General features: G+C 42.5%; 2 protein-coding genes across 2 annotated transcripts in view; both read right to left on the reverse strand.

Annotated features, from left to right (window-relative positions):
- Positions 1 to 1,333: 1,333 nt before the first annotated feature.
- On the reverse strand, positions 1,334 to 4,518 carry LOC128430507 (glycoprotein hormone beta-5). Its single transcript, XM_053416594.1, has 3 exons — positions 4,255 to 4,518; positions 3,172 to 3,373; positions 1,334 to 1,672 (listed from the first exon to the last, which is right to left on the reverse strand). Exons 2-3 carry the CDS (start codon positions 3,370 to 3,372, stop codon positions 1,484 to 1,486), a joined length of 390 nt encoding a protein of 129 aa, XP_053272569.1. The 5' UTR covers position 3,373; positions 4,255 to 4,518; the 3' UTR covers positions 1,334 to 1,483.
- A 5,013-nt stretch (positions 4,519 to 9,531) lies between these two features.
- Positions 9,532 to 21,795, reverse strand: part of ppp2r5b (protein phosphatase 2, regulatory subunit B', beta) — a 29,496-nt gene continuing 17,232 nt past the window's right edge. The window contains exons 4-13 of the mRNA XM_053416593.1: positions 21,120 to 21,212; positions 20,582 to 20,712; positions 19,077 to 19,136; positions 15,696 to 15,804; positions 12,894 to 12,947; positions 12,259 to 12,309; positions 12,039 to 12,158; positions 11,694 to 11,821; positions 10,650 to 10,751; positions 9,532 to 9,760 (exon numbers count right to left, since the gene is read on the reverse strand). Coding sequence (XP_053272568.1) covers positions 9,532 to 9,760; positions 10,650 to 10,751; positions 11,694 to 11,821; positions 12,039 to 12,158; positions 12,259 to 12,309; positions 12,894 to 12,947; positions 15,696 to 15,804; positions 19,077 to 19,136; positions 20,582 to 20,712; positions 21,120 to 21,212 — 1,077 coding nt within the window. The remainder of the gene's footprint in view (positions 9,761 to 10,649; positions 10,752 to 11,693; positions 11,822 to 12,038; positions 12,159 to 12,258; positions 12,310 to 12,893; positions 12,948 to 15,695; positions 15,805 to 19,076; positions 19,137 to 20,581; positions 20,713 to 21,119; positions 21,213 to 21,795) is intronic.

Consider the following 21,795-nt stretch of genomic DNA (forward strand, 5'->3'; position numbering starts at 1 on the left):
AATGTAAAACATGTATTTATATTTATGAATTTGAACTGAAAGACCTTTTTGTAAATAATAATATCTATTGATGAAACCAAAGAATGTTTGAAAAACCAATGAAACGAGAAGAGAAAGAATGCACTGTATAGTTTGTGATGAATACGTATTTTCAATAAATTTCTATTCTGCAACTGTTCGAGGCTGATGTGGACTTTTGCTTAATCTTTTACACAGACACTTGTTTCCTTCACTCTAAGGCACATTGCAGTTACTTATTGTATTAACATGTATGGTAAAAAGCAGACTTACGGTTTGCTTTTGACCAAGATGGAGGAATATTTGAGCTCAGGTGTGACCCAATGCAGCAGGTGCAGACAAACAGAGGAGTAGGAACCAGGCTGTGTCTGAAATCACTCACTCATCACTAATATAGTCCACTTTATAGTGAATTCACCATTTTGCAGTGTTGCATAGATGTTAAGTGATATTTAACCTATATAGTGGAATCATTGTTTCCCACAATGCATCATGAAAAGTTGTTGATGGTAACTTACCGAGGAATGTTTACCATCATGCATTGCGCTCACGGCGGGGAGGAGTGAAGCCAATGTTCATGATTTACTCACACACACACACACACACACACACACACACACACACACACACACACACACACACACACAGTGATACTGCTGGGTTTTCAAGCATCTTTACCTGGCTAACATTATAACATTACACAATCAATATTATGCAGTTAATCAATTACTACTATTGAGCAAAGATGGAGCCTAACACCGTGTGTATCGTTTCAACACAAAGCAGATGACACACAACATGGCTGGAGTCAACCTTTTGGAATCCTGGGCCAGTGATAAACTGTGGGTTCCCAGTGACCTCACCACTGACATCTTTCCTTGAATGGTGTTTGTGTCAGGTCATCTGCATGTCAACAAAACATATTAATTTTTATAACAAGCGTACAAGATTGAGAGGACAACTTGATTGATCGAAGACTCATAGTTCAATTAAATTTCCCAAATGATTTTCACTTTTCATCTAATTTAATTGACAGTATGAAGGCCCTAAATACAGGACACCAGAGGTTCTGGGGTCTCAACTAGTTACCCACAGTGGCTGCTTGGTAATGTAGCCTGGTTTCACAGATACAGTAGAATAGTTGAAACACAAAATGTATGCAACAATAATGAAATGTGGTGTTTTAACACATATGCATACTAAAAAAGGTTTTTAAATGTAAAATTAGTAACATCATGACAAACGATCACAGATCTTGTATTTTAATATTTTTATTCTCATCCCTTGATTCCTCCTTTCTTACATACAGCCACATGTTGAGTATTGATACACACAAGGCCTTTAGTCCTCAAGTATCCTTCTTTCCAGAACTCTCCCTGTTGACATCGGCCCTCACGATGTGACTTTTCAAGTCTAGAAAATCATATCAGTGAATCAGTCGTTGACGTTGTGAGCTGAATGTGCCTCAGAAGGTCTCGCACTCTGTGTCCTGTGTGGAGCAGATGGCACAGTGGCAGTGCAGGGCCATGGGATAGTGGTAGAGAGGGGAGACGTTGGGGGGGCAGCCCGGCAGCCGCGCCGTCATGTGGCGGCTGCGGCTGTACGTGCACACGCGGTGGTGTCGCTGGATGTAGGGGGGATCCGGCACGGGTTTCTGGAGGGCACACACACACACAGATGGATCACAGGTTAAAGGTTATAACTTTCGACTTGAGCGTCTCTCCAATTTACAAACAGAAAGTATTTTCGGTGAACACAACAAAGTAACAGGGTCTCTTGAAACACACAACTAAAGTCTGCATGATGATGAATGATGCTGCTGTTTTCTGTCCTAGTTCACTGCAGCCTTAAACATTTGAATATCTTTATTTATAGGGCACTTCTCAAAACAAAGCAACAGATTAGTGCTTCACAAGTAAAAAAATACTAAAATTACATGGAGAATAACATAAAAAAAATATAAAAGGAGTCATAAGAGCTTAAATAAATAAATAAAATCAAACGTGACCACCCATTACATCATAAAAATCTAGGATAAGGTCAAATCAGGTACGATAAAAGTGTGTTTTCTTCAGACAGGGTGTTCCAGAGCCTCGGAGCTTATCTTTTAAAAGCTATGTCCCCCTTAAGTTTCAGATGAGAATCTGTAAAAGACAAAAGATCCCTGCTCGAGGATCTCGAGGTAAAAGATTTGTTTTACACTGAGGATTTAGACCGTTACGTGTCTTATAAGTCTTTAAAAGAACCCAAAAGTCAATTCTAAAGTAAAAACCAGTCATCATCCAATTACTCCAGGTGGCATGGATGATGTTAGTTACAGAAACGATGCAGCATCTAACTCTGTCAGACTCATCATCAGTTTCTCTTGCTCTATCGAACATTTGTCCACTTTTTGTGTGAATGTTTTGAGGACAAGTTATTGTCTTCATCCTTTTTTGCATCTAACTCCTCCCAAGATTATAAGATGTGCTTGAAATCCCGGAGAGCAACGAGCAAGTGGGCCTTGCCCTTGAGTTTCTTGCTTTGGGGGCCTGTGAGGTGAATTTCAAAGCGCACGATGATTCCACCCTGAGAATTTCTATTCTGAATGAGCCAATGCACTCCCCTGAGACAGATCATTAAATGTTGTGGAAAGCCCCCAGAAGTAGAAAGTGACCGTTGAGAAGGTTGCTTCTTTGTTTTGTAAGTGAAGCGCGCTGATGACACTAACGCTGACGTTCCCACCGTGAGTCATCTCCACTTGCTGCTGATTCAGAGCTTTTCTCCTCCGAAGACATGGAGTCTGACGGCGCTCCTGACCCACTAAACTTGGTTTTTCAATTACTCTTGAGGTGAAATTCGAATCTCGGCAGACGAGAACACGTCCAGTAAGAGAAGGCCCACCCTCCCCCAACTCGGAGGGCTGTGAGTATCTTTTATGACAGTAGCATATGGGTCGGGGCTGGGAGTGGGTCATCAGCCTCCTTATGGTTTGGGTTGAGTCCTGGGTCATTAATCATTCATCTGATTTCTCATCTGTCCAGTATAATGGAAGCTTTCAGAAATAGCAACGGAAAAAAGTGGCACAGATGCTCTGCCTCTATCCTGTGTGAGTTCATGTGTGTGTGTGTGTGTGTGTGTGTGTGTGGTTACATGTTGTGTCTGTTTTGGTACCTCCCAGGTGTGGCAGCGCCCCCAGCAGGCCTCCGTGGTGATGCGGAGGCCCTTGCAGCCGGGCTTCTGGGCCACGAAGGAGAACTCTCGCACGGCGCAGCCTCGGAAGCCGTGGAGCGCTGTCGTCACGGCAACGCACATCACGGTTGCCTCTGCAACCAGGAGGATGAAGAGGGGGAGGGGCAGAGGATGGAGATGCATGCTGGGTAAGGAGGATGGGGGAGAGAAAGAGAGAGAGAGGGTTAAGTAGCTTTGATGGAGGAAAATTATCAATCATATATATATATATTATAGTCTTGTATTCATCAGCTGCACATGATCAACCATTGTTTTTAAGTATTTTAACGTTGTTAGTGACAAAATCAATATTAAGTAAAGAGAATTAAAACTATTAGGCCTGAAATAACACTGTTGCTGTGAATCAATGACATAAACGGACACACTTATTCAGGCTGAATCTCTAAAAATAGATAAATGTTACATATTGATAATCTATCTGTTGAATATGATTATTATACAGTGTGGAATTTAGCACAACTCACACCTCCCTCTAGTGACTGTTTTGGCCACTGCAGCCAACAGCCCCACCGATTACCACACTGTAAAATGTATTAATTGGCAAATTGAACAGTCAAAAAGTTACACCTCCAAAAGAAAGAAAGAAAGATTGAATGAAAAACCCTGTTCAATCTGCCACGGGAGTTACTTCAGGTCGCTCTGTTGAAAAGCAGCAGTTTTTCTCATTGTGTTTGAGCCGGAGACGTCAGCTTCATTATTCTGCACAGACCACTCAAACTGCACTGAAACAACTGGAGACTGCAGAACGTCTCACTCACGTTTAAATGCTTCCTGGTGACAGAATGATGTGGAATCCTTACATCAGCCCTGGCACCACTCTCACCACAGCGTTCACTGGGACTATAGGCTACGAAACTGCACTCATTCTACGTAAAATAGTCTATTCACAATCGTGTTGACAGCCAAGTCACTTCAAAGTCTGTTCAAATGAATGTTAAGCTGCTCATTTAACTTATTAGTTGCTGTATCTGAATGGATGTTGAATAAAAAAAAGACACCTCTCACCTTTTTTCGGCTGAAGATCTCGCAGAGGTTTGAGCTGCTGGACTCCTGTGTGTGTGTCTCGCTGCTCAAAGAGCCAGTGAATGGAACCAATCTGTCCTTGTTATTGTTTTTAGAAGGCCAGTGGGGCGGACGGACACTCTGACATCATAGCAATTACAATGAAATACCATTAGAGACCCCAAGCCAGAAATAATGGATACTCCCTGGAAAATACTGATGCTTGTCTATGTGTTCTTAACCCCGGCCTGTATCTCTCTGCATGAGCGTGTGTGTGTGTGTGTGTGTGTGTGTGTGTGTGTGTGTGTGTGTAGTTCTTTATCCAAGTAGTTGACTCCCAATGATGTCAGGAAGGTCTGCACTTGACTTGACACTTCCTCTGACAAAGGACTTGTAGGCCTTTTTACTGGGCAAATTAAAACCTATGAAATCATATAATTATATCAAATATACAAATTGACTATGACCTAAACAAAACAGCATCATACAGGTGCTGTATGTTGGCTAAAACACTTGAATAAACATTAGTGTGTTAAGAACCGTCATTTATTTGATGTGTAATTTGAATATTTTTGGGGGGTCCATGTCCCATCCACTAACATGGAGGAGGCTGGTTTAATGACCTATACAGCAACCACCAGGTGGCGATCAATACAGCTTGGCTTAACTTTCAGGGAGCAGTCATGTCATCAACCTTTATATAAACTGGTTTTTAACATTTCTACCTTTAGCTGTAACTTTAACTCAAGCATTGCACATCTTGGCCATTAACACTTTGAAAAACGGTTTATCACTGAAAGTGCAATGACCCCAGATCGGGATATTGGACTGTCATTTCTCAGGGACAGAAGGACGCAATTGTCCAGTGCATTTGAAGGGGCCTTCAAAACAGGACGGCCTTGTTGATCAACCTTCAAATGCATCCTCCAAGGGATGCAGTCGCTGAACTGAGGCACAACAAATTCTTACTAGATTGAGTAATACAAATATTGATAAGTTATTAATAAACCCCCTCACCCTAGCCCCTGATCAAGAGAGGTCGGGTTTATACTCAGCTGCAGAGACAAACAAGTGTGACACAATAAAACAGCACAGACTCTGAGTGTTTTCTCAAAGTGAAGTTTCATTTTTAGCACATAGTTTTTCCCCCCCTCCATTCTACATCCCCTGTAATGTTACTACAGTAGTAAGCCTCTCTACATTCAAACCCCCCCCCCTCCCCCCCACACACACCATTGTGTTGGTCCCCAAAATATACATCTTCTTCTTCTTCTTCTTCTCCTGCATCTTCCCTAAGCTTTTTCTTCATCACAACAAACACAGACCATTGGGCAGACAGTGCAAATCTAGAAATTGAGTGAAATTGCTACGTAATGCGGTTGTAGGTTTTCGGTAACATCACATTTCCATTGTTACTGTTGGTCTGACTTATTGCCATTCTATTGGGTTTAACTTTGTGTCTTGTCTTTCCTCCGTCGCTCTCCACTGCGTTTTAATCTTAACCGGCTGCCTTCATCGAATCCAGTCGCACCCCCTCTCCGATTTAAAGTTTTTAAACAGGAAGGAAATGTCGTCTGACGGCGATTGGACGACCAGAGCTCTCTACGCAAACTCTCTTCTCTCTTGCTTCTTGTTCTGGAGTGGCTATAAAATGGACGACGGAATTCCAGAACTGAAGGATTAGGCCTACTATTGATATCGATATCACTGAGATTTCTAAAACAGTGGGAGCTGGGGTTCAGTTTTTCCCCCCACGAGTCAGCAGACTGACTGACAATAACAATCAAGAGGGTTTGTGAATAAGCTATAGCCAAAAGAAAATAAAAAACAAGCTCAGTTTTATGACAGTGAGGTCACGTTTTGTCTCTTTTCGGTTGTGTTTTTTTTTTTTTTAGCTTTTTTTTTAGTTGTTGCCTGAATCAAAACAATTATTGAAATCCAACTAAATGGAAAGGTTTGGTTTACGGTGTCTACAGACGTGGGTTTGGAGGTGTTCACTGGTATGAGGCTGTGGTTACACCTAATCCATCAGCATACATCATTGTAGTACCTGGAGAAAACAGACAAAAGTCGTAACCTGCATGATGGATTACATACCTGCAAATAGCATGAAACAGTTGTAAATAGCACCCTCTTGTGGATGAGGGTGCAGTGGCAGATTAGGTGTTACCACAGCCGGATATCACCAGAACGAGTCAACCAAACTTAAAACGTGCATGATAAGAACTTCTGAATGGATGACTAACAGCTAAATAAAACTTTGCATGCCAAACTGAGGGCTGTCACGTCAATGGATTTCAAAAACCTGGTTGACTCAGGCGTGATGTGAGGTGAGCGTTTAGGAAAAAACTGCTGGTCTGAAAGAGTTTTTGAACGTTTGGTTTATGAAGCAGCCGACGGGCGCCTCTGCGTCTCAGGCGATTAAAAAACAATCGATTAGTTTAACGATACATTCGGATTCAAACCCTGTCTTTCAGGAAGGAGACAAGGATAGAGATCGTTCCCTATCGCTCCATCTACACACATCTACGGCTCGCCGACTCACTCACTGGCTACACACCAACACTCTCACTCACACACACACACACACATATGCGCACACACACATACACAACCTGACCTTCATCTTCAAATAAGGTTACATTTCCTGATCAAATAGAAAATAAATAGCATCAGTATCAGTTTTACACAAAATGAACAAGATCATACAAAAACCCAAAAAATAAACAACATAATTACAAAGCGAAAAATCATTTTTTTCATCAAATAAATGTACACAGAAAGTACCGTTAAGACAATGTGAATATCAAGGACGCAACAGGAGTAAAAACGAGTGCGGGGGTTAAACGTGCGAGTGTGACACCCACTTCTTGTTCAGCCCCCGGGAAACACAGATTATCCTGAAAGAATGAAAATATTGCTAAAATAATTTTTTTCTGGTTTTTTTCCACCCTCTCTCCTCATCCCATCGGTCTTTCATAATGGCCAGACAAGAATAAACAGATTTTTGTTGGTTCACACCGAAAAAGTTATCATCGTCATCATCATGGTCGCCAGCTAGCAGCCTCAGGTCTGCTGAGCCGAAGGGAACAGACGCTCTGGGTTCAGAGATCCAACTGGATTGTGGTGGTTTTCTTTTGGTTTGAGACGCGTGTCGTGCACGTCCTTTCGCCCTCTGGTGGCCGCCGTGTTACGCGAGACGTGCTGATCTGCTTGGATTCTGTTTGGTTGTACGCTGGAGTGATCTAAACTTCAACTTAACCAAGACATTCTGAAAAAATGTCTTTCTGTACGGAAACCCCCAAATTAAAGGAGCGCTTTTACGTTTTTTGACCAGTAGAGGCGCTGTGGAATGATGTTTTTGTGAGATGGTCCTCATCCTTTTGTTTGCGTCGATGTGATTTAAAATGTTGAACGACAGTAGGGGGCGCTGTTAAACTACGGTTATGCTAGACGGATTGGTAAATGTGCACGCCAACTGTCACGTCAACATAATGTCTGCCCTTTGAGGCGCTGTGATTCAGTTTATATGCAACAGAGAAAGTTTAACCATAGCACCATATAAAAGGCAAAGAAGAAGAAGAGGAAACACAAATAGAACACTTATGGCACAAGCTTTCTTTCCTTCATGAGTACCACTTCAGGCTTGTGCACACTTCTTTGCCTTGACAAACCAGTTGCCGAGGTTTTCCCACAGTTTCCTGCAGAATGCCATTAGGCTTTTAACGAAGGAGCATAGAGACGTCTATAGATATAAACTCTTTCGCAGTCTCTTGCCTCCAGTTTTATCCATTTAGAACTAGACACGCTGCGTGTGCCGGGAGATGTGCTAGCAGCCGAAACGACGCCGTGCACCGACTGAGATGACGTTATTTCTGACTCGGGCTGATCGACATTAACAAAAACAGCCCCCCCCATGAAGAAAGCAAGAATTAAAATGAAATAATCTAAAACAATTGGCTTCGCAAGGCCTCACAACTTGATTTGGTGAATTAAAAGATTCCCTTTATTGGCAAGAAAACTGCTTTGAAAAAGATTGTATAGTGTTGTTCTTCAAACTTGGAATTTTGGGGGGATTTTTTACGCAGGTCATCCGCCACCACCGGCATCGAACATTTCAAAATAAAAGAAAAGCAACCACCACAAATCCAGTCGCCTCTTTAAGGTCTGTTATAGGGGAAGGCCACTGAATTTCAGCGCTCACATTATGGCCTCGTACATTTAACATGTGACGTGAGATCAGACTTCGAGCCGGCCTTCCCCCTTCGTGGTATCTGCTACACTAGTGTTTCTCCCTTAATACACTACAGAAATATCCAGAGACATATGTATATATATAAAAACATTATCATCATCATCAGTAGTACTTAGAGTAGAGTAGAGTAGTAGTAGTAGAGTAACAAGTAAGAAGAAGGAACATTATTGTACTTTATATCATTATCATCATCTTCATCGGTTGGACCTTTTCGTGGGACCCGACAGAACGGGGGCGGAGTTAGTGCCAGAACCAGCAGTTGAGTCAACATGTACTGTGATTGTGTGTGTGTTAGTGTGTGTGTGTGTGTGTGTGAGATATTTTGGTGCGTGAATCAATCTGTGTGTGAGATTTGTTTGACCTGGATACACTCTGTAGCTCTTTCATATTTACAGCAAGTATCTGTCTGGTATGTGTGTGTCTGAGTGTGGTTGTGTGTGTGTGTCTGGTCTGCGCTGCAACAGTTTTGGGACCTTTGTGTGAAATTGCTTCTTTTGTGTATTAATGTATTGTGCTATCCACGCATGAAATAAGCATCTGTGAGCAAAAGATAAATACGAGGCCACAGTACAGACTCGGTTGGTTAAATGTGGGGACAAGTTAGACGCGTGTTGAAGTCGGTTAGTTTTGCACCAAAAGAGAAATCTCATCTCTTGTTTCGAGGCAGGTTTGGAAGCAGGCCAGAGTTTACCGTTTTCGGCACCGACCTGCAGTTGAATCAACCAGCCGTTGCTCTTAAATGACGGTCTGCACTTTTGGACGGTATTCATCTTCTGATCTGCGACATGATGTGTGTACAGCAAAAAGTGAACCAGTTTCACACAACTCTGTCCGGAAAAGGGTACGTCTTAATTTTTTTTTTCTACCTTGGATCACTGAGTTTGTGCACTCGATGATCAAAGATAGAAAAAGAGAGGATTTGTTTGGTACCTTTCTCTGTCCCCCATCTCTAAACACCATCAACTTCACATCTTCTCCCTGTCCCCCCCTGACCCCTGTGTTACGCAATCCCCGTGGAGCAGCACCTAGGTGGCGCTTTCCCCGGCTCCAGTGGGGGCCCCGCTGGGTTTGGGCTCGGGCTGGTCGGAGTGGGCCGTCTGCGGGGACGACGGGGTGGGCGGGTCCCCTCTCTCGCCCCGCTCCTGGAGGTTGCGCTGGTTCCGGGCGGCCTCGGTGAGCATCTGCATGCGGCGCTCCTGTTGCTCCTCCAGCTCTCGCCAGAGCTCGGTGCGTTCCCTCTCTCGCTTCATTTCCCTGGAGGAGAAAAAAAAAAGAGAGGGATGAAGAGAGAAGAGGTAGGAAGAGAACGGAAGGGAACCTGATGAACAAGCTAAGGATGCGGCCAATGACTGGGAGGCAACATGTTTAGAGTTCTTTTGCTTTCTTTCAAACTGGCACAGAAGGATAATGAATGACAATTTGTTGTTTTTTTAAATGCTGAAATTCCTCCTGGTGAACATCAGCAGGACACAGTGACGTGTGTTTTGCCAGGCTTGGTTCCATTGCATGTGTAGAGCGGTGGTGTAACTCTCACAGATGCCTTTTTTTCTGGATTATGACGATTTTAACTAACCGAAACACTTCCTCTTACCCTGAACCTCGCACAGCCAGTGTGGCGTGACAACATTGCGTCAGCCTCTTTCTGGAGATGCTTCTGCCTCGAGCTCGGAAATGTTTTTATTGTCATCAACAGTCATTGCTTACTCACCACTTCAGTGCTATTGCCTCAAAAACACTGTCACAACAGGTCTTTACGGGTGCGTGGGATATGTAATAGAATTCAATTGACAGATCCCCCTGCCAGGACGTGGGCGTATGCTGGACAGGTCCGTACTGAGCAGATAAAAGATCTTCTCATTTCACTCTTAGAAAGAAAGCGCTGATGATTTTTCTTAAATGTTGAACTACCCCTTCATTATTCCCCAGTAGTATCAAATATCTCGAGTTGGAACAAGTGGAATCATGTGGTGCGTGTTCATAAGATGACCTAAGTGATACATGGTTACAATATGAAATATAATGTGAGGGATAATGAAACAAACACCGTCGAACATATGACTGAAAAGCCTCCAGCCTCTGCCTCTTGTTGTCAAACACACACAAACACACACTCGTGCACACAAAGCGAGTGAGTCATGCTCACTTCTGTTTCTCCACTTTGTAGGAGGCGGTGAGGTCATCAAACAGCTTGCTGTTCATCTCCATGAAGGTCTTCAGCACGTTGTAGATCAGAGACACGATGGTCCTGGAGGGACAGACACAACATAATCAATCTGATTGGTCGTCTGTCCCATGGGATTGTGGGTTAGGTGAGATAGCGACCCATTGGCAATAGTATGTGCAGTCTAGACACCTGGATTGTTCTTGTGTAGCTTAGTGTAAGTTAATAGGAGGCTTAAGAGGAATCTGATGCAGCTGCGAAAGTAAATAGTAATAATCTTCATATGAGTATTGGTGGAAAGTAGCTAGGTACATTTGTTTAAGTTTGAATTTGAAGTACTTTTGCTTGAGTATTTCAATTTTTTATACTTAAAAAGTAAAAAAGTCTCACCGCCTCCTCATCCTTTTGATGTTATAGATTATTCCAGTAGATTTAAATTTGTCATTACCCCAAAAAATCTGTTCTGCAAATAAAATATAATGCAATGATGTGGATCTGACAACTCAGCCGTATAAAGAATATTAGATTGGAACACTACAAGGCTGCTAACATATCAGTGCATAATAACATAATACACTAATGTGATATTTATTTCCTACACCAAGCAGCTCAAAATGGGGCCAAAATGAGTACAACTGATTCTCAATCGTTTTGCTGGTATACTATATGTAATAAGGCTTTTATCCATTGTAGTGTTGTTTATTTTATTCAAATACGGGATCAAAATACTTGTTAACATAGGCAACAATAATAAATGTCTGCAGATCTCTTTTTTCCTCACATAGGTCGACAGGTCGATCACAAAAGTCCTCCGTCTGTGTTCAGAGGTGTGTTAAGGCGCCTGTTACTTTTACCCTGAACAGAGCTTATAATAAAACCCATTTCTCCGTCTGATTGGACAGATGGTCAACAGGGACCAGTAGTGATACAGCTCAAGGTTACACCCAGACCGACCAGTAGCCAAAGACAAAAGCTGTGAATGGAGTCATGAGTTGTGTTAATGTGTGTCACTCGTGTGTCACTGACTGGTTCCAGTGCTCCTTGGAGACTCTGTAGAGGGTGGCGAACACCAGCGGCAGGATGACTTGACAGTTCTCCTCTATCAGACTGAGGATGTATTCGTTGTTCCAGAAGTAAAGGGCTCTCTCCGCTACCTATACTCACAGACACACACAGACATAACATGGAGGGATTAGGTTACTGTTATCAATTAATAATCCTAAAATAGTATGTTTAACATGATTTTAAGAGTTGATTTATGTCGCTTTCTTCGTGATAATTTCCCTGTATCATGACACATATTTTTAGATAACACTCACAGATATATTCATGCATGGTTTGAATGCAGACAGGGGTGTATGTAGTGTTTACCTGGAAGTGAGGGCTGGAGATACAGGCTGCGATCTGCTTAAAGAGCGGCTCCTGGACCCTGATGAACTGAGACGGCTCGATCACATCCAGGATCTCCTCGATCTCCCCCAGGAACATCACCTAAACACACACCACGCACCGACACACAATTAATAAAATGCAATAAACAAGATCAAACTGTTCAGATGTCCCTAGCTATTTATTTCATCAGCTGCCTCACCTCTTTCTGCGTGCAGGTTTTGGGCCAGTACTTGAGCAGCCCTCTGATGATCTGCAGAGATAAGAAGTGTTCAAATAAACGCTGCAGCCTTTAGCCAAGCAGGGCAGCTGGCTGGCATCTGTTTGCAGCATCTCCATTATTCATACTCCGGCTAGTGTATTAAGAAACATGTTGTGAACTTTGTCTTGTCTGTCATTCTTACTGTACTGATGTCGATGAACTAGGAAGTAGGTTATACTCTGATTCAACCTCTACCCTGCAGAGAGACATGTGTGAACTATTTAAAGGGTTAAAATGAGCTGTGGTTTAATCAGGGGCTTCCTCCCTCAGAGGTAGGTAGTTTCTAACTGTATCGGTTTCCTGCTGGTCAGACAGTATACAGTGAATTACCAAGTAATTTAATGGAAACAGTGAAGTTGTGGGCCCCAAAAAAAAGAGATTATACCTATGAGTGACATCTTTAACCCACTGTTTGTATAAAAAAGATCCTTTAGTGCAGCGGTTTGTGGAACTTCTATTATATCATCTGACTTTTGTCCAAAAGGCATAACAAAAATAAAGTTACAAACCAGACACAAACAAACCGGAATTATCATATGAATTTGATTAGCAAGTGTGTTGTTGTGCAGCCTTACATATTCAGTGACTGTAGCATCTTTCTCCATAAACTGCACCACACAGTAGGCCAGCTGTAAGGACAGAGGAGATGAGGTTAGACCATGCATACCAGTGCAAACACACACACACACACACACACACACACACACACACATTCCCTAAAGCTGTCAAAGAGACAAAGGGGATCTTAGCAGTTATCCCTCATGATTACACACTGCTAAAGATCGGAGAGACAAGTTTTCCAACGAGATATGTGTGTGTGCCACAAGCGCATGTGTGTGTGTGTGTGTGTGCGTGCATGCACACATTCATGTGTGTGTGTGTGTGTGTGTGTGTGTCTCGCTCTACATCACCTCTTCTGATCTGCAATCATTTCCCACTTTTTCTGCTCAAGTGTGTGTGCGTGCACGTGTGTGTGCATGTGTGTGTGCATGTGTGTGTTTTGCGGTTGCCCCCTTCGCCCAGGGCCGGTTGCCGTGGCGAGCAAGGCACCGTGGCGACGGAGACTGTGTGTGCGTGTGTTTACTTCGGAAGGAGTGATGTCACACACACAAAGTCCCTCAAGGGCAATGTGAGATAGAGTTTAGACCTTTTGTCCCTGCCTCTGTCTTTTCTCTTCGGTACTATTTATACCTTTGCCTTTTTACAGTTCATTTTAAGACTCTTTGATAAATATGATTATTTCTTATTAAAATAGAAGAAGGCTGGATTTTCCAGTGTTATATACACAGGACAGGCAGTACACCGTCAGTCTGTCGATGGTTGTTGGGACAATGAGCTTTGTTAGTTTCCCCTCATTTTTTCTTGACCTGCAGCTCCATCGTCTGTCTCTGTCTCTCTGGTCGTTCACATCCTCCTCACATCTAATCTCTTTTTGGACTTTCCTAATCCTCTTTCCTTCATACCGCACACCTCTCTACGCCGACTACACTCCGGCTGCTCCCTCCCTAACTTTCCCGTCCTTCCCTCACACCGCAACATGATAATGGCGGCACAGGAGCGGAGGGAGCGCTGAAAGCAAGGGGTGTCAGGCTTGAATAAAAAGTAAAGCAGGAAAAAGGCGAGGATTAAAATCAAGGTGCTGCGCGGTGAAACTATTTAAGGCATTAGCGAGGCATTAGAGGAATGGCTCGGGGTAAATATGATGTTGGATTCCATTGTCAGGACAGGCTTTGTGGGCGAGCAGGGCCGATAGTCTGAGGATTATGGACACCAAAGTTTTTTTTAAAGGCTGAGATTTTACCAATATTGATTCGTCAAGGTGACATGTCAAATTAAACTCTATTTCCGGAGATGAAGTCATTGTAGCCTTTTACAGTTCTTTCTATTACTTTATCGGGTACTGTACAAACAGGGTTATTCATGAACTTCACTGTATTATCCCTTCACAACACCAAACAATTGGAATAACCCACCATGATGTTTATTCCCCCGCTACCAAGTTAGTTAGTTGCCAACTAGTAAATACCGCAGGTCAAAGTTCAACAACGATTTGCCTCGCCCCAGGAAGCAAATGATTTATTCACTCCCTCACTCTCACAGGTTGGAAGTGAACAGAAGAGGTTACCCACTGAAACATTCACGTTTGTGTGACCGGGCCTTCAGCATCTAACCAATATACAGGTTCGACCAATCGTGAGTCAGTCTCAGCTGTCAATCATGATGTTTTCACCTCCTTTTTATAGCATCTTGTAACCAATTCAACACTTAAACAGAAGCCGACATCTATTTGACATGTAGCTCCTTTGATTTTTGTTTGGTTCATATGGCTTTGGTTTCCCTTTAGGGTAGAAGTAAGGCTATTTTTGTCAGTTTCTTAGGAAACAAGCAAAAGTTCTATTGCTTTTTCATTTGGCACCATGATTTGTAACCATGTTGTGGTTCCACGGCTCTAACAGCTGTTATTATAATAACGTAATGTGAATATAAACTGGAAAACCCTTCACAGGCCACAGGAAGGAGGACTCAAGTGTGTTTCACAGCTCTGAGAAACCTTTAAGATTATGAGAAGGTGCGTGTGTGACGTTAAATTTGTTATATTTGATCCAGAAGTGGGTCACTCCTGTGCAGCCGCACTTACTGAGCGCGGCGCTGCCGTCCATGAGCGCCGTTTCCCCCGTGACCCTGTCAAACTGAGCGTGTGTGTGTGAGTGAATAATGTATGTGTGTGAACCACTGGGAGAGAGAAGCGGAGGAGAAATGTAGGGCACAGTGATGCTGAGACCCAGAATATTCAAACATGCTACCACCCACAAACACACACGTGCACACACACCACAGACCAGTTTGTCAGGAGCAAACCTTCTGCATAATCAAATACTGTTTGACATAAATCAAAATTCAAGGACACACACACACACTAACACAATAGAGTGGCCACCATCTGCGACCCTGCAACATCCCGATCACACAAAAGGCACACACCCTCTACTTCAAAGACAAATGCATATTTTGCAACATTATTTGACTCAACTCTGCCTCCTAGTGGTGGATGTGACACATGGAGGAGACCATCATCCACCACTGTTGAGGTGTTAAGTGAATACTTATTCATACATATAAACGTTATATGAGACGAAGAGACCAATCATGACGAATAGTCATGTAGAATAGCAGATTTTGTTGATGCTGATTAGAACCAAACCCCCGGGATAGAAGCTACAGCGCAGGAGCCAGTGAAACCAGTCACACACTACAGCAGGTGGAGGGTTGGAGTCTCTAAAAACTACAGCAAACAATGGTAGATTCCTGCATTTTTGAAAGTGTCAATCTAAAGAAAAGATGATGTTAGGGTTTTATCAGAGGGTTTTCTCACTGACCTGTGCATGGAAGATAGAAAGGGACTTTGCCGTGTGCAGTGGGATGAGGACCCGGACCAGGAACTGCTTATGTTCGGCCTTCAGAGGCAGGGCGAAGCCATTTATGATGCTGTGGAGGAGGAGGCGAGACAAGAGGTTACTGTTACAGTCTGGGGGGCATGCACTGCCTTGTTTTCTTTCTGGCAAAAAACAACATGAAAACCGGTACACATTGATGCTGTTAAGGTTATTACTGGTTCAGGAAAAAGGGCCCACATCACACAGATTTTAGCAACGCTGCATTGGCTCCCTGTTTATTGTTTGCAATTGATTTTAAGATTTTATATGTGACCTGCGTATATTAAGGGTTTTTAACTCCCCTAGAGCTAACTGTTTTTCATTTGATACATCATTTGTCCCGGAAGCTATAGCCGAGACAGGAAAAGCAACGAGTAAAGTGGATATGAAGCAACTACAAGGCCACCAAAATTACTTAAACGCCTTCAATTTAATAGCAATTGAGTTGTTGATGGATTCTTGCTCAAGCGACCGATCGGCTCATCAATTGACGGTTGCAGCAGGCGATCCAGTTCAGCTGTTAGACAACTGGAAACGAGAATAAACCACGCTGTCACCCCCTCTTGTGGCAGATTCTATTCTCCTTGTGATGCAACTCTTTTATCCGCATCACATTCTACTCCTCAGACTTCACATGTGCATCCGTCTGTGTGCTGGAGTCTATTCTCGTGCTCCTGAGTCCATTTCCGAGGCGACTGGACGAATGCGTGGTGCGTTCCCTGCTCCACTGACTGGTATTCAGCCTACAGGAGGAAAGGCAGAGCGGCGGAGGAGTGGGAACTAAACTTGGAAATGATGCCTCGTATTTAGCGGCCAGCTGTTTGTCAGTTTTGTGTTTGTGTGTCTGTCTCAGTGGGTTTGACACACAACACAGTGTCGGCCTGTCTTCGTTTTCTAACAGCATCTTAATCTGTCTACTAGATCATCCTTTCAGTCATATTTCTCTCCTGCTGTTCCTCTAATCTGCCGCTGCCTCCATCTCCCCTCTTTTTCTGAATGCCTCTGTCTGCTTCCTGCCCTCTCTCTCTCTTTCTCTCACTTTTTTGTTCAATGCATCCTCCCTCGCCCGTCCCTCTCTCCTTCTCGCCGTGTGTGGGAGGAGCTATAAATACCACTGTTACCACCAACATGAATACAAACCTCTCTCTCTCCGTTCCTGCTCTCCCTCCTTCCTCCGTCCTCCACTTCTGACTCACTGACTTTTTCACTCACTCACCCTCATCCCTCCATCCCTCTCCCTCTATTCTCATCCTCTCCGCTACCTTCCCCCCTCAGACCTCAAAGTCGTCGTGCTATTTGTCTATCAGAACAACCGGAAAGGGCGGTGACGTTATGAAATAAAAATGTTTTTTTTTCTATAAATCTCTTCGTCCAAGAGTAATTTTTTACATATAAAGTTTTATGGAAAAAGCATTCTTTGTAGTCAACATTCTCAAGGCCTCAGCTGTAATAATCTCCTGGAATTGTGGCTATATATGAGAACATACATTTTCAAATCTGTTGAGGACATTTCCCGCCCCATTTCCTGCCAGTCCCATTGTAACATGTCAAGAACATGTCCGAATGTGAGATTACAGCAGGACAATTTCCTGAAAATTCACAGCGAGCGAGAACTGGAGCCATACATATAGAAGACGACACCAAACTTCACTGTGTTCCCAACATTTTTTAGTTGTTGTGAACAATCTCCGGGTGAGTTCTTCATTCATGAAAGACAAACTTCAGAAAATGTCCAGACCAAATTTTCCAGCCATTTTTCAGAGCGCATGTCTGTTTACGTCATGTCTCTCCGATGTGTAACACGCAGATTATTTAAAGGCATTTCTGTCTCATCAGATTCTAACACTTTGCTTTGTACCATTCACACCCGCTCAGTCACATTGCTGGACCATCGCTGCTAACATTGCTAACGCTACTGTCTTTGCTTCTATCATTCTATTCATCTTCTATCCGGTCTATAAGTACATAAGCACATTTCATTTACTGACACTGTGGCATACACAGTGCAACAATCATGTCATGGCTCCAGTGACATAATAGGTCACCACTATAGATAATGCATGTACATATTTCACAGCAGGCATAATGGCTGTAATCATTCGGAACAAAGGATATTGACGGATCAAAGTGCTGCATTCGCATCTTTACAGTTTCTGCATGAGCACAGGGACACAGAGTTCATTTACTGTACATAGTGATTTACTGTGATGATAAACGCTACCAGGGTTGAAGTCATGTAGTGTCCTATTGTCTTGAATACGCTGTCACGAGGATTCATATTTATAGATGTTTGTAAGAGCTGCAACTTGATATAGTGGAAAGCCTTGAAGAGATTCTTATACAAAGTTGCCATTGTACAATATGATATTATCGAGATTGTAGCTAACCAAGAACAACACACAACTACATAAATCACGTGATTGGATAGCACCATCATTTTCTTTTGGCTGAGTTTTGTTTTGGATGTCTTGGATCAGCGCATTGCAGATTCCTTCATTTCCAGAAATGCAAACACATAAGACACGGCAGCTTATCTTTCCGTTAATGTCACTTAACAAGGTCATGTGTCGTCCACGTAGGAAGATGTGATCCTTTGATTATTGCTCTTCAGCATCAAAGTGAAGTCTTACTTCAAAGTTGCCTCTGTGGAGATTTGATTCTAAAAATGTTCCTCGGAGAAAAACAAAGAGTGGAGAGCAACTCGACTGACAGCAGCGGAAACAAACCTCTGAGTCATCTCTCGTTTATGTCCTTCTCGTTTCTCTCTCTCTTCTATTGCCCTCAATTCTGGGTTTTACACAGTTTGTCTTGTGATGAATAAAAACTGTTTATGCTTCGTCACTATTTTAATTTTTCTTAGTTGTTAAAGTCACTGGGTTACTAGCTGTCTCATGCAAGGGACCTGGGAACCACACATCAAACCACACCCACATTATCTTAATTAAGATGATTTTGGTGGAAAGGTAGTGGCATGGGCCCTCTAACATACAATGCAGCACTTGCCGCTGGATTCAGAAGAAAGAACTTTCCTTGTGGTTGATGGCATTAAAAAGAATGGGTTTCAGAGCACAGCGGCGACACTTTAGAGGGTTTCCGACGATGGTGTCATTGCAGTCTCTTGTACATAGCCAATCAAACAATATAAAATTGTTGTTGCTGTGGATAAATATAATCCGCTGTTCTCTGGGGACCTTTCTCAGCTCGGCCTATCCTCTCGCAACGGCCCTGTCTAAGCGTTTAGCTAACATTATATTCTACACTGCATACTTCCCTCCAGCAGCAATTTATACTTCAAAGTGTGTGTGTGTGTGTGTAAATACCAACCTGCCGAGGATTTCCAGCAGCTCTGCGACTCCGTTGAAGTGCTCAGTTTCATATATGAACCTGAAATATCACACACATGCAAAGACTTGGGATTATCGATCATTAAATCTGGTAAAAATAACTAAATAAAGAAAGAGTAAAACATATTCTGTTATTTTTACATATCAGGACCTACTTAAGCATGGGTCACATGCTTAAGTAGGTCCTGATATTCCTGTCTACCTAAACAATTGATCAATTTCCTGTGTGACCTCCGTGAATAGAGGAAAAAGACGTTCAGTAAGACTTGAGGAAATATGTTTGCTCGGCAGGTGTCAGTCAAACAAGGAAACAAAAAGCAGCTAAGTGAAACATAAAACTGATCGTTTCCGCGTTGCAGCTCCCCAATGTTTGAATTTAACTGCAAACACAACAAAAGACAACAGTTCAGCCACACACGGGGAAGGAAGGAACTTGTAAGACACAGCGTTTTTTGTTGGTCTGATAAGATGATTCAGCACGCAGCACAAATGCAGGATGAGACACACATGCATGCCATTATGTGCATGCAGGGCTGAATACAGCTTTATGTTCGATTGTATCGATACATTTTAGATGCAAAGAAACCCAGAGTATCAGGCTACATCCATAGGATTAAGTTTTTTGTTTGAAAGTGGCCTTTTCAAACTAAAACAATCTTGGTCCTTAAAAGCGTTTTGGACCTGCACATTCTTGTCTTCTAAAGCCCCACATAGATCAGACTGATGTCACACTTATACAATTTTAAATACATGTTAAAATCCACTAGATCGAAACACGAAATCACTAACAAAACCAGTCGTTTAGTTTTTCGAATTTTGTTTATTGCAATAATTTTGACACTACTCTGTATTGTAAAGGAGGAGCGCACATTTGGTTTGTCATTATCAGCTGTATCAATAGTTTTCCCTTTGTGTCACCTGGTTAGTTCTGCTTCCTGGTCTAGCCAAGAGATGTAGCTATGGCTCCTTAATTACAGCTGCTAGTAAATGGACCAGACCAAGTGCTGAATCAGCATGGGGGGGGGGGGGGGGGGTTCTTTGGAAGGTTTTTTTCTGTCTCCTCCTACCATTTGAGGTGGTTTGATCAGCCAAAATGTACGTGAGCAGTACTTTTGAGAAGGCCCAGTTTCTAATTTGCTTATTGTGAATGAAATGACTCTTTTGAAGAGTAATCCTGTGCACGTTCGCTTATTGCTCGATCCCTGACAAGACATTTAGGAAAAGTCAAGTCTCGGGCTCTTAGTCCAATTATCTCCTCATCAAGTCATTAGTCACAACAGCCAATGAAAGCACTTAATAACTACTGGTGTGACTTTTGTGCTCTTAAGTCTTTAGACGCATTAGGGACAAAAAGACATTAGAGAAAACACAGAGGAAGCATTTGTCCCTGCTACTGTTAGATTTTTTTTTTATATATATTGAATTGAATGCTCTAAGTGGCACCTTGAAGTCCTGCACATTGGAATAATAGACATTAGCCTGTACCTGAGGAAGATGTTGTTGATTTGTTTGCGGATGTAGGCTCGGAGGCCCAGTAGTTTTCCATAGACACGGTGCAGGATGGTCTTAAGGTACTCCCGCTCCCTGGGGTCCTCGCTGTCAAACAGCTCCAGGAGCTACACACACACACACGCACACACACATATTAGATAACTAATGATCCAAGTACACTATGGTTGCACTGTGACTCAAACATTCTCTAAACGGCTCACTACAACAGGAAGCTAAGTAAGTAATCTGAATAGTTGAATATTTGCTTGAGTATTTTCCTCATTTTTCAGTACATGGCCATTAGAGATGTATTTTTTACAGCCACACAGCTAAATTAATATTACATGAGCGTTTTTTTCCTTATCGTTTTCTAACATGAGCAGAATATTATAGATAAAAGTTAAACAACAAGCACTGTGGCATCTTTAAATCATTTCTTTAAATGTTTCAAATGAGAACTTAACTTTATGTAAAAGTCATCGTAGAGCTTAGAAATACATTTTTCAAGAAGGGGGATGAGAGAGAGAATTACCTGCAAGACAAACTTCTGGTCGACATAGCGTTTGGCCATGGAGGGCTGGAAGTCCGGACTCTCCAGGAAACGCAGAAAGAACTCGTACACCAGCTAACGGTGGGAAGAGAAGAGTAGATGTCACTCAGTGTGTATGTGTTTAACCAATCAGAACTTACACTATGTATATTTTCTTTATCACATAATTCCTTGTAAAACTACAATCATTATTAGTTTTCACATGATTAAATGAGATGAAACCTTCTAATTGGTGAGCTTTAGAGGGCGCTCCTGAGGTTGCTCCTAATGCTATTGACAGATATAAGTGTGGTATCAATCCTCTCATGTAACTCAAGAAAAGGTGTATTTTTCAAAATTGTGGACTATTTGTCAAAGTGTTGCATGATTAATTTATGAGTGTGATACACATCTTGGAGAAATCTGAGTACAAAACCCCAGAAATGTTGAAAGGACAGGATCACCGGCAGCAGAGTACAGATTTCATTCTTGTGTTTTCACTCATCTCTTCCTGAGGTGACTGTACACATCACCTACATGTTATCTGAGAAGCATCACAAGTCTGTTGTCTTCTTTTTTGAGAAGAGAATGCCAGAGTCAACACTTGCAACTGTCCTTTGTCCCTTTACCTCTGCACAGGGAAGTGTATGAAATGATGTAAGCATTTATCACAACAAGT

The sequence above is a fragment of the Pleuronectes platessa genome, chromosome 23 (assembly GCF_947347685.1).
Source record: "Pleuronectes platessa chromosome 23, fPlePla1.1, whole genome shotgun sequence".
In the NCBI taxonomy this organism is placed as follows: Eukaryota; Metazoa; Chordata; class Actinopteri; order Pleuronectiformes; family Pleuronectidae; genus Pleuronectes; species Pleuronectes platessa.

What these genes read in the sequence shown, in the direction of transcription:
- LOC128430507 (XM_053416594.1), bottom strand. Translation starts at nt 3,372, where the DNA reads ATGCATCTCCATCCTCTGCCCCTCCCCCTCTTCATCCTCCTGGTTGCA. An exon ending in GGCGCTGCCACACCTGGGAG is followed by an intron (nt 1,673 to 3,171) that starts GTACCAAAACAG and finishes TGTGCCCTCCAG; the next exon opens with AAACCCGTGCCGGATCCCCC.